At 46.0% G+C, this 11,163-nt stretch overlaps 3 protein-coding genes across 3 annotated transcripts; 2 read left to right on the top strand and 1 right to left on the bottom strand.

Moving 5' to 3' along the window:
• The first annotated feature begins 12 nt into the window (after positions 1–12).
• LOC125532833 (pentatricopeptide repeat-containing protein At3g13150-like) lies at positions 13–1,687 on the top strand. Its single transcript, XM_048696726.1, has 2 exons — positions 13–221; positions 322–1,687. The coding sequence occupies exons 1-2, from the start codon at positions 63–65 to the stop codon at positions 1,318–1,320; spliced, it is 1,158 nt and encodes a 385-aa protein (XP_048552683.1). The 5' UTR covers positions 13–62; the 3' UTR covers positions 1,321–1,687.
• Positions 1,688–1,817: 130 nt separating this feature from the next.
• LOC125507984 (type III polyketide synthase A-like) lies at positions 1,818–4,251 on the bottom strand. The gene is made up of 2 exons (XM_048672532.1): positions 3,863–4,251; positions 1,818–3,035 (listed from the first exon to the last, which is right to left on the bottom strand). Exons 1-2 carry the CDS (start codon positions 4,059–4,061, stop codon positions 2,062–2,064), a joined length of 1,173 nt encoding a protein of 390 aa, XP_048528489.1. The 5' UTR covers positions 4,062–4,251; the 3' UTR covers positions 1,818–2,061.
• Positions 4,252–5,834: 1,583 nt separating this feature from the next.
• On the top strand, positions 5,835–9,033 carry LOC125507976 (probable N-succinyldiaminopimelate aminotransferase DapC). The gene is made up of 10 exons (XM_048672524.1): positions 5,835–6,148; positions 6,223–6,353; positions 6,485–6,570; positions 6,674–6,768; positions 6,952–7,048; positions 7,166–7,280; positions 7,450–7,604; positions 7,694–7,819; positions 8,207–8,439; positions 8,645–9,033. The coding sequence occupies exons 1-10, from the start codon at positions 5,967–5,969 to the stop codon at positions 8,664–8,666; spliced, it is 1,242 nt and encodes a 413-aa protein (XP_048528481.1). The 5' UTR covers positions 5,835–5,966; the 3' UTR covers positions 8,667–9,033.
• Positions 9,034–11,163: the final 2,130 nt, after the last annotated feature.

Below are 11,163 nucleotides of genomic sequence, written 5' to 3'. Positions count from 1 at the left end.
GGAAGTGCCCTCAAACTCAAGGCCCAAACCCTCGCAAACCCCGTGCTCGCTCACCAATCACCATGGCGTCCCTCCTGCGCCGCCGCCACCCCCACCCCTCCGCCGTCTCCGCCCACCTCCTCCGCCGCCTCTCCGCGCTCCCGGACGTCGATCCTTCGCCCCCCGCCACCGCGCCGGCGCGCCCCGGCGCCTCCATCATCGATTCTCCAGCTTCGCCGTCCGCGCGGGACCAACCGGGAGAGCACAACTAGATAGCATAAGAGCATTACGGCAAGACACCCGCTACCCGCCCACACCTGCTGACCGCAATATTTCATACAGACACAATCCCGCCGACGCCGCACCGCCCCCCCCGACCAGCTCCTCGCCTCCGCCCCGGTCACCCCCGGCCTCCTCGCGCGCGCCCTCTCCCTCTTCCCGGGCCCGGACGACGCCGTCCGTGCCTTCTCCTCCTCCGCCCCCGCCGCCCGCTCCGATGTCTCCCTCTCCGCCCTCCTCTCCGCGCTTCTCCGCGCGGGCCGCATCGACGACCTCAAGTCAACCTTCAAATCCGCCGAGTCCTCGCTCGGCGTCGCCCCTGGCCGCGCCTCCCACAACGTGCTCCTCCACGCTCTGGTCAAGAGCTCTGAGCTCCCCGCCGCCCGCAAGCTGCTCAATGAAATGGCCAAGAAGAAGTTTAAGCATCGCCCGCCCGCGGACATCATATCCTACAATACTCTCCTCGCTGGGTTCTCCGAGCAGGACGATGCCGAGGAGTTTGAGAAGCTGCTCAAGGAAATCAATGAGAACAAGCTGGAGCCAAATGTCGTCACGTACAATTGCCGGATGCGGTGGTTTGCAAGGAAGGGGGAAACCTTCAAGGGCGAGGAGCTGCTCGATGTGATGGAGTCAAAAGGCATGCTGCCCAATTACGTTACTTACAATGCGCTTGTGCAGGGGTACTGCAAGGAGGGGAATGTCGGGGCCGCCATGCGAGTATTCAAGAGGATGAAGGTGATGAAGAGGCGGGAGGGGAGGAGTGACTTGGGAGTGTCGGTGCACTCGCAGACATATGTCCTGCTGTTTAAGAGTTTGGTCGAGAAGGAAAGGCTTGATGATGCACTGTGGCTTTGTAACAGCTGCTTTGCAATGAAGGCAGCCCCATCATTTGAGGCTGTCAAGGGTTTAGTCGAGGGGTTGGTGAAGGGAGGGAGGTCTGCAGAGGCGAAGGGTGTTGTTGCCAAGATGAACTTTCTTGTGAAAGGGGATGCTAAAGTTGCTTGGGAGAAGATTGCTGGTGAATTATCTCTTGAAGAGGGAGCACCAAGTTCAGATCCATGATTTGTTGGAGGCATGCAAGTCAGTTCTGATTTATTCAAGTGTTTTGGCCTTTGAATAACGTTGATGAAGAAGAAGGGCATTCACATGGGTTCTAGTATTGTCTTCATGTTATCATGGGCCTATCTTTCAAGGTCCAATAGTTAGATCAGAGTGTAATGTCTCTATAAGGCAGAATGGTCAGCGCCATTTCATAATCCCTTTTCTGTAAGAGCTTCTTCTATTTTGTTGCCTTTTGGTAATACTTAAAAAGATATTACATTTGTTGAAGTGCTAAGGGAATCATGATACTATCTACTATCTATCACTGTAACCGTTTGTTTAGTGTAATTCAGAATAGTTTTATGATAATGGTATGTTTCAAGCCTCAGTTGTTCTGCTTCGTTTTCCTTCTGAGAGGAAGGTAGTTGTACCAGTACTAGTTTGGTCATGCACTTGTACATTGTACAACCAGCACAGATTAAAAAAAAATCACAGCTTATACAGTCTTGGGAACAAACTCGAGTAACTGACATTGTTTGATAATTGATAGCATAAAGCATAAAATTACAAAGTACTGAGTATGTAGTGAACAGAAATCATCAAGACGCTATGCTTATGATATTCTTACAGTATATAATTATAGTCGCGAATTGCTATCCTTACACTGTATAATTATAATTGTGAAATGCTACCGTGCCATGTAAAGCTTGTTTGTGACCTTTCCATATATCTGGTAGTAACCTACTTGGATCTCCTTCAATTTCAGTTAATGCCCCGAACTAGCAGTCCTTCAAATGTGATGCCTGGGCCAAAAGCCAAGATCAATCCCCACTCTTCCCTTATTGCCCCTTTCTTCAATTCATCCCTCAAATACTCCAGCACATAGAAGACTGTGTTACTGCTCACATTCCCATAGTTCATCAGGGCCTTTCTACTGATCTTGAGTTTATCTGGCTCAAGTTGAAGACAAACCTCCAGCCTGTTCAATATTGCTGGTCCACCGGGATGCACAGCCCAAAATACATCATTGAACTCCTTTATCCCAACCTTGTCCATGAGTATCCTGCAGAAGCCTTCTATGCGGCTTTCAATCTTTTCAGGCAAATCACGCCCCAGTTTGAAGTTAATCCCTTCCTCTGAGATTTTGCCATCAATTACCTTGTCTGTCCCTGGTAGGAACTCCTGGGTTGAGAACTCAAGCTCCAAGAAAGGATCCTCTTCTGCTTTGATAGGGCTTGCTCCAATAATTGCAGCTGATGCACCATCACCAAACAGAGCAGCACCAACAAGGTCATAAGGACGATCAGGGCTTGGCGGCCGGAAGCCCAACACAGTTGTCTCCGCCGCTATTACAAGGACACGGCTCCCTGGGTTGTTCTCTGCAATGTCCTTGGCAGTGCGGAGGGCGGCAGCACCACCTGAGCAGCCAAGGAAGAGAAGGGATGTGCGCACTGTGTTTGGAGAGAGGCCAAGACGGGTTGCCAGGAAAAGATCACCCCCTGGGAGGCGAAGCTCGCTGGAGGAGATGTAGACCAGGTGGGTAATATCAGCTGCCGGACGGCCCCACTCACCAAGGGCGGCACGAGCTGCAGCAGCACCAAGTTCAAGCACCGCGGCATTGCAGATGTCAAGCCGTGGCGTCAATGTTGGAGTGCCTTCTGTCTTCAATTCTGGGTGTTCATCCAGGAGCTCCTTCGACATGACAGTGTACCTTGTCCTCACTGTTGTGGTCTTGCCTGTCAAATCAAATCACAGGGGAACCATTATACATACATTGGAGGGACTGATGCAAATTACTACTCCCTCAATTCGGAAATAAGTGTTGTGGGTTTAGTTCAAATTTGAACTAAAACCACGTCACTTATTTCCAAACGGAGGGAATACATAACAAATAAGTATAGTTTATAGTTTGTGATTATGTACTATTAACTCTTATTTGCTTAGCCCTCACCACAAACAGAAGGACAAAAACAAATGGTGTTCTAGTGTTCTTTTTTGAGGGGGTGTCCTAGTGTTTCTCCTAGAGCAAAAAATAAGTACAATTGGAGAGTAATAATTCTAGTTGTGCATGCATGTTGTTTCTAGGTGGATTTTTTTTGGAGCGGTCAATGACTGTAGGCGAGTTTTCCTACAGTCTTTTCTTGTGGAATTTTGTTTCTAGGTGGAATTTTGTTGTGTTTCTCATCACACTAATTCCATTTTACACAATTTATGTACTCTATAAAATAGGTTAGGTACTGCTGATTTTCTTAAGCTAAACTGTAACTGGGATTTAGTAATAATGACCATGTTAACATTTTATTTACCGAGTGGAGATTTGTCGCACTTTGCACCTATGATAACTGACAGTTATACTAAAGCATGGTAGATTCTGTAAACTAAGATGCTGCAACCAAATGGCAGTATTACTACAACTCACTAGTGTCAATGATCTCTTTACGGAGAATCAACTATTTTTGTTTTCGAAGTCGACAGAGAACAACTATTGTTGCCAACTTAAAACTCTCAGCCCGGGAAGCTGTTATATGTAAAACTACAAATGACATGAAGGAAGGGAACTCACAGAGGCGTTCGAGCTTGGCCCTGGTGGCGGGATCGTCGCAGCTGGTGTCCTGGAGGTAGGTCTCCACGAGCTTCTCCTGGGGTAGAACTTGTTCAGGGAGTCCCTTGCCGAGCGCGAGCAGCTTGGCCTTGCCCCCCAAGCCTTGGCTTCTGCCGTCGCCGCCTCCGCCAATGCTCCCGACTCCACCAAGGCCAGACATCGCTGCCTCACAGTCGCTCCTTGCTTCCTTCCGCTTCAGGTTTACAAGTTCTCCGCTCCTGTGATTTCGCTGTGTGCATGATGGGTGCTCCGCTTTAATAGGGGATGCTCGCCATGGGGCTGTTTGGGTTCAGGCTTGCAGGGAGCGGGTTGTTTGGTGTTAGGCCTGAGGGAACGACGGCATGAGTGTAAACTGAAAAGGATGGTAGGTTGTGGATTGGTCATCTGGTTTTCTTCCAGTTTTTGTGGAAGGGCGGCTCGGCGAAGGTTCGTTCTTCACACCCCCTTCTTTGGCTCGCCCATAGTTTTTGCCCATCTATTCGGTGTGATCTTTTTTCATGTGACCCGTGCCCTGTTGTAAAAATGTCTCGTGCTTGTTTGTTTACCTGAAACGTGGTTGATGCTGGAGTCTGTGGGCAGGCAGACACACTTGCTCGTGAAATGTGGTTACAGTTTGTTACTAGTATGAGCAGTGACTCTTCACTTCTCTTCGGTGGGTATACTGTTTCTTGGAAATTGTCAGTTTTCAACATCACTACAAGGTTGTTCTGGAGCTGAAACCTGGAGGTTCTCTTCTGTTGCTGCTTGTGCCTGGGACGCCTAATACGCGGTCTGCGCGCAACTTGTGCCACCGTGCCAGGATTGTTATATGCACACACTCGGCGCCCAACTCAAGCCCGCGCCTGCGGGCGCGCGACACGGCTCCCTGGCTCCGACGATCCTTGCCCACACCGTGCGTGCGCTCTCTAGACGGCCTGTACCAAGCGGCACGGCTAGCATTGGCTTCAAAAACTGCCCAAGACGAGGTAGAATTGTTCGGTCACTCCCAACATCGCCACCTGTTTGACTGCAGCTGCATGCTTCCGTTTCTTATCTTTGGCGATACTCTGTATACTCGTCGTGAGCATCTGTTGCACACAGCAGTCTTCTACAGACAATGCGTAGCCTCACATCGCCGGTTTGCTCGACATGACCAGGACGAGGCCCGGTTGTGGGTGAAGAACAGGGGCTGTCGGACTAAACATGCTACTCCCGGGGATGTCTAGCTTCTTCTTCTTCTTCTTTTTTGAGAGAGAGAGGCTCCCACGGTATGCTTTACTGGTTGCAAAACATGATTACATCGTTCACAAGATATAAGTAAGGCAATAAAAAGCTAGGTGGTTCATCAACCCAAGTACAAGTAATTCTAGAAATATGGAGTTGACAGGGTGGAAGGAGAAATCCTTATGAACACCTACGAGAGACTGGAATGACAAATATTTAAATTGACGAAGTTACCACAAGCATCTCGTGGTCAATGGAAACTTCATCTCCCGTCGCAAAAATGCTTGGAATAAATTTAGAAAAAATTGACATTCATACCAAGTCAGACAGTAGAACCTGAATGGATTGATTCCTTAATAAGGTCAGCACGATACATATAGCTCCCGCTTGCGCAGGAACAGAGGAAGGATCCTTTCATGAGTGGGTTGATTCCTTAAAATTCTAAAATCAACCAAGAGTTCCGAAAGAAATCCTAAAGTTTTAAGATACGGGTCTGCTTCTCCTCTAAGAGCAACTCAAACAGTTCCCCTAAAAATCTTCGCGTAAACCATAATTTTTAGAGGAAATTGTCTGGAAGCAACTTTTGTCAGTTCTCGTATAATTTTTGTGAGCATGAGGTGAGATTGAGGCTGATTTACGAAAATCTCTTTATTGTTTTTTTTGCCACGACTGTTAATTTAAAGATAGGGGAGTGTTTCCGTAAATGGAAGGATGACTAGAGCTTTGCTTCGTTCCTCTTGACTTTTCAAAATCACGCCAAGATCCTACTCCACCTTGGCCTTATCCAAACGTTGCGAGCTGCCAAGCGACTCCAACAGTCGAATTAGGTGGAGCAGTCGAGGTCGGCGCGAGCGAGCAACCAATGGAGGGGAAGCTGTCAGAGGCGTCGAAGCGGGCGGCCCCGTCGCCCATCCAGCAGCTCTCCCACCTCGCGCAGCGCGTCGGGGCCGTCAACCTCGCCGAGGGGTTCCCCGACTTCCCCGCGCCCGCCCACGTCAAGGCCGCCGCCGCCGCCGCCATCGCCGCCGACCTCAACCAGTACAGGTCCGCCTCCCGTGACTCCATCGCCACTGATTCAGTCACCCTATTGTGACGCGCGTTTGGATGGCTGGCTCAAGGCATGTGCAGGGAGTCTGCGACGTCCTCGCGGCGACCATGAAACGGGACCACGGCTTCGATGTCGACCCCCTCACGGACTTCGCCATCTGCTGCGGGCAATCCGAGGCCTTTGCCGCGGCAGTATTTGCAAGTAGTACCTCATGCAAACTACTACTAATGCTCATTCTGTACATATGATATGGGCTACTGAATCGTGGCAGCTCAAGGGGAATGCTGTACCTGGTGAATGTACTGATGCATATGCGGTTTCTGTTCCTGCAGTTATAGACCCAGGGGATGAGGTTCTCCTCTTTGACCCGGCTTACGAAACGTATCAAACATGCATTGAGCTGGCTCGGGGCGTCCCTGTATGTCTTTCGTCTGATCCAAAGTTTTTTTTTCAGACATGAATGATGATGGTCTTCTGCTGACTAATTACGTGTTTGTGTAATTTAATTTATGTGCATGAAGGTGTATGTGCCATTGGATCCACCTTCTTGGACACTGGATGCGGATAAATTTCTGAAGTCGTTTACTAGTCGGACAAAGGCAGTGGTCTTAAATAGGTGAATAGTTCCCACTATTTTCGTGGATATACTGCTAACTTAGTAGATGCCACTGTTATGTTTATCCCTACGATGCTTACCTCTGTAAGTAGCACGAGTGATTTGCACTCATTGTACTAGTCATTTGGTTGAGTCCAACTGTGCTGTTTCAATTTGTGACATGGTTAAATCTCATTACTGCAGCCCACATAATCCAACAGGAAAGGTCTTTAGCAAGGAGGAATTGCTTATTATTTCTCAAGCTTGTCAGCAAATGGACTGCTTTGCAATAACTGACGAGGTAAATCTGCACGATCACGTGGACAGAAATAGCTTTTATAGTAGTTAAACATCTTCAGTAAATTCATTAATCCGTTTGTCTGTTTTTGAAACGAGTCTAAAATTATGGATATTCTAGGTTTATGAGTATATTACTTATGATGAGAACAAGCATATCTCTCTGGCTTCTCTTCCAGGAATGCAACAGAGGACAATCATCACATCCTCACTGTCAAAAACATACAGTGTAACTGGTGGGTTACTCAGTTACATAGCTAGGCTCATTGTACAGATTTACTCATAGTGTTGCTCATTGTACAGATATATTGAGTAACTGTGCAGATTTACCATGAATCTGTATGATGCAAGTGTAAATTTTGCTAGTGACGTGGGATGTTAACATTAGCTGTATAAACTGACTAGGTTGGAGAATTGGTTGGGCTTGTGCTGCAGCAAACATAGCCACAGCAATAAGAAATATCCATGTCAAACTGACAGATTCAGCTCCTGCACCATTCCAAGAAGCTGCATTGATTGCGCTAACCAGCACACCAGACTACTATGAGTCCCTTAAAAAAGTAAGGTTTCATGCTAACTGTTTATGATTAATGTCATTCTATCAAATTCAATTACCCATCGTCGTTTTAACTGTACTTACCTTGGAAAGGACTATGCAGAGAGAAGAGACTTCATTCTTCAGTTACTGAAAAATTATGGTTTCCACATTAGCTTCAAGCCACAAGGTTCAGTCTTTGTGTTTGCTGAGTTGCCCAAGTCCTGGCAAATTTCCGACGTGAGTTCCTTTTACATACTGAACTTTTGTTGAAATATGAGATCATGAATGAGAAAACACCACTATTATCTGATAATTCAACCATGTGGAGCAAACAATTGTTTATTAAATTGGGAGGTAAAGCAAGATATTATTGCACTGGCACTTGGTTTGCTTTATTAGTTACACTGGTCCCTCTGAAGACAAACTAATCCAGAACAGTTAACTGTCTATAGATTTTCAGATATTTTGGTACTAATAGTGTCACATTCATCAAGCTTTATTAGTTACCGACTCTTCAACATGTTGTTATTATCTCTAATTCTCTATCAAGGAAATGCTTTCGAAGTAACCAGTAGAGCACCAACACTCAACAACTGAGACCATTTCCCTGTGATGTCAATGCAGATAGATTTCGTGACGAACTTGATTAACAATGCTGGTGTGGCGGCAGTACCTGGTCGTGGCTTCTTCCACACAGATGCCGACGACCAAAGTTACCATCACCGTTATGTGAGGTTTGCTTTTTGCAAGAGCGATGAGACCCTCAAGGCTGCTGCCCAGAAGATGATGAAGCTGGTTAAAAGCAACGAAAAAGTGCCACATGACACACAAAGCTTTTGCGTGTCCAAGAAAGGAAGGTGAGACTCAGATCATAATACCCTCTGCGGCATTTCTTTTCACTGGAAATGCCTTCAATATCTCCTACCCCCCTGTCCAAAATAAGTGTTGTGGTTTTAGGTCAAATTAGAACTAAAACCATGACACTTACTTTGGAACGGAGGGAGTAGCAGCGTTGTAAACACAGAAATTTGAGTTTTCACACACATTGTCATTTCAACACAGGAATGAACATGTTACCAAGTAAAGATGCTCGGAAACTACAGCCAAGGCAGTGTTGGAGCTGATCCTAGCTCGCTTCTTCCACATGGCTGCTTCACACAGTTTGCATAAGAACACATGAGGCATGAGTTTGGTGACGTGCTGTTTCACACAGCAAGCGTCTTTTCTCACTTTTATTCCCTTGGTTCAAAGTAAAAATGATTACAGTGCTTATATAGGCTCACGCACCCACAAAGCCACCCTCCACACTTGCCTAACTAACTCCATGCACTAACTAATCGCTAGCTACATTTGTGTAATTTTCTGATGGTATAACTTTTGTGATGTAAAACTTGTATTACATTCATCGAATTGGTGATATAAGGATACACGTGGACCTTTCAAACTGGAAAGGAGGGAGTAGCTAATACTTCACAAGGGGGGTAGAAAATTAGAATATTGTACTCCCTCCGTTCCCAAATATAAGTCTTTTCTAGAGATTCCAACAAGTGACTACATATGAAGCAAAATGAGTGAATCGACACTCTGAAATATGTCTATATACATCCGTATGTTGTATTCCATTTAAAATATCTAAAAAGACTTATATTTAGGAACGGAGGAAGTATTAAGTAAGATGACATACTGTTGATAATAACATTCCCCTCACATTGTATTCATCGTCGGGGCTCGGTGCCGAAGATGCAATTGCAGTTTTTTTTCATTACTATCAGTGAGACTCATTCTTGAAGATCTATCCCATCTAACATCTCCCTCTACATTTTTTTGTCTATATTTGCAAATGAATAAACGGAGAGCAATATATATCTATAAGTCATGTAAAAGACTATCCATAATCTGATCATAAAGTAATAATAATTTGTCACATAGCAAAATCACACCATAAAGATTATGTCAGATCAGATGGATAATCATGTGATCTGTGTATTGAAGTATGGGAGAGAAGATGCTAAATATAATTGTTACAAACCCACCATTGTGATGGATGAAAACGGCATTGATAAATATGATGGTGATTAGGGGGTATATGTACGCGTCAAGGGACAAAGTAGGGCACCAGGGTGAGGCCCACACCCAGGGGTCTCCGTGTAGGTCCCACATAGCACCCATGGCTCTCCTTTGGCAGATGTTATCATCCATGTTTCTGGGACCAACATAATTTTGTTTTATGTTTATAAGAACTTCGTAAGTTCTCAAAAATCCTAGTCACGGAAACAAATATTGTCCTTTCTGATACTCTATTAATATGTTAAGTCAAAAAATTATTAAATTATAGATAATATGACAAGAGTAATATGAAAACTGAAGAAAATATGCCCTAGAGGCAATAATAAAGTCGTTATTTATATTTTCTTATATCATGATAAATGTTTATTATTCATGCTAGAATTGTATTAACTGAAAATTTGATACATGTGTGAATATATAGACAAAACAAAGTGTCCCTAGTATGCCTCTACTTGACTAGCTCGTTAATCAAAGATGGTTAAGTTTCCTGACCATAGACATGTGTTGTCATTTGATGAACGGGATCCCATCGTTAGGAGAATAATGTGATGGACAAGACCCATCTGTTAGCTTAGCATAATGATCATTAAGTTTTATTGCTATTGCTTTCTTCATGACTTATACATATTCCTTTGACTATGAGATTATGCAACTCCCGAATACCGGAGGAACACCTTGTGTGTTATCAAACGTCACAACGTAACTGAGTGATTATAAAGATGCTCTACAGATGTCTCCGAAGGTGTTTGTTGGGTTGGCATAGATCGAGATTAGGGTTTATCACTCCGAGTATCGGAACCCCCCGGGGAAGTAATGAGCCTACATGGGCCATAGGGGAAAGAGAGGGGAGCCCATAAGGGGTGGCGCCCCCCCACGGGTTGTCCGAATTGGACAAGGGGAAGGGGGCGCGGCCCCCCTTTCCTTCCCCCTCCCACTCTCCTTCCCCCTCCCCCTACGAAAGAAGGAAGGAGGGGCGACTTGGATTAGGAGTCCTAGTCGGTTTCCCCCCATGGCGTGCCCCCTATGGCCGGCCTCCTCCCTCTCCTCCTTTATATATGGGGACATGGGGCACCCCAAAGCACATCAATTGTTCTTAGCCGTGTGCGGTGCCCCCTCCACAGTTTATGTAACGACCCGAGACCGACGCTCCAGACGCTTTTCATGTTTTTCGTTGTCGCCGTGTGTTTTATTTGCTTGTTGCCTTTCATCATCGCATCATTCGCATTGCATCGACACTATGTTGCCGCCATTTTTCAAAACTTGCATTTGTTGGTAGTGCCGCTTCCCGTTTGTCTTTATTGATCGTTCCGAGATCAACCGGGTTTCTCGTTTCCCTCTTGTTTGACCACCTAACCTCTCTGCTCAGGTCTCACACCCCCTTGCGCGCGTTCGAAACTGCCCCGAACCTGACCCGCTCAGTCATCACCGTTGGATCCAGATCATCCTCAAACATCCCTAAAATATCTTCGGTTCTTTGTTAGACTCCCCTAAGCTATTTGTTTCGGACTGTCCGA

Source organism: Triticum urartu, chromosome 1, assembly GCF_003073215.2.
Source record: "Triticum urartu cultivar G1812 chromosome 1, Tu2.1, whole genome shotgun sequence".
Taxonomy (NCBI): Eukaryota; Viridiplantae; Streptophyta; class Magnoliopsida; order Poales; family Poaceae; genus Triticum; species Triticum urartu.
The sequence above is the reverse complement of the archived record's forward strand: the minus strand, read 5'-3'. Positions and strand labels throughout refer to the sequence as shown.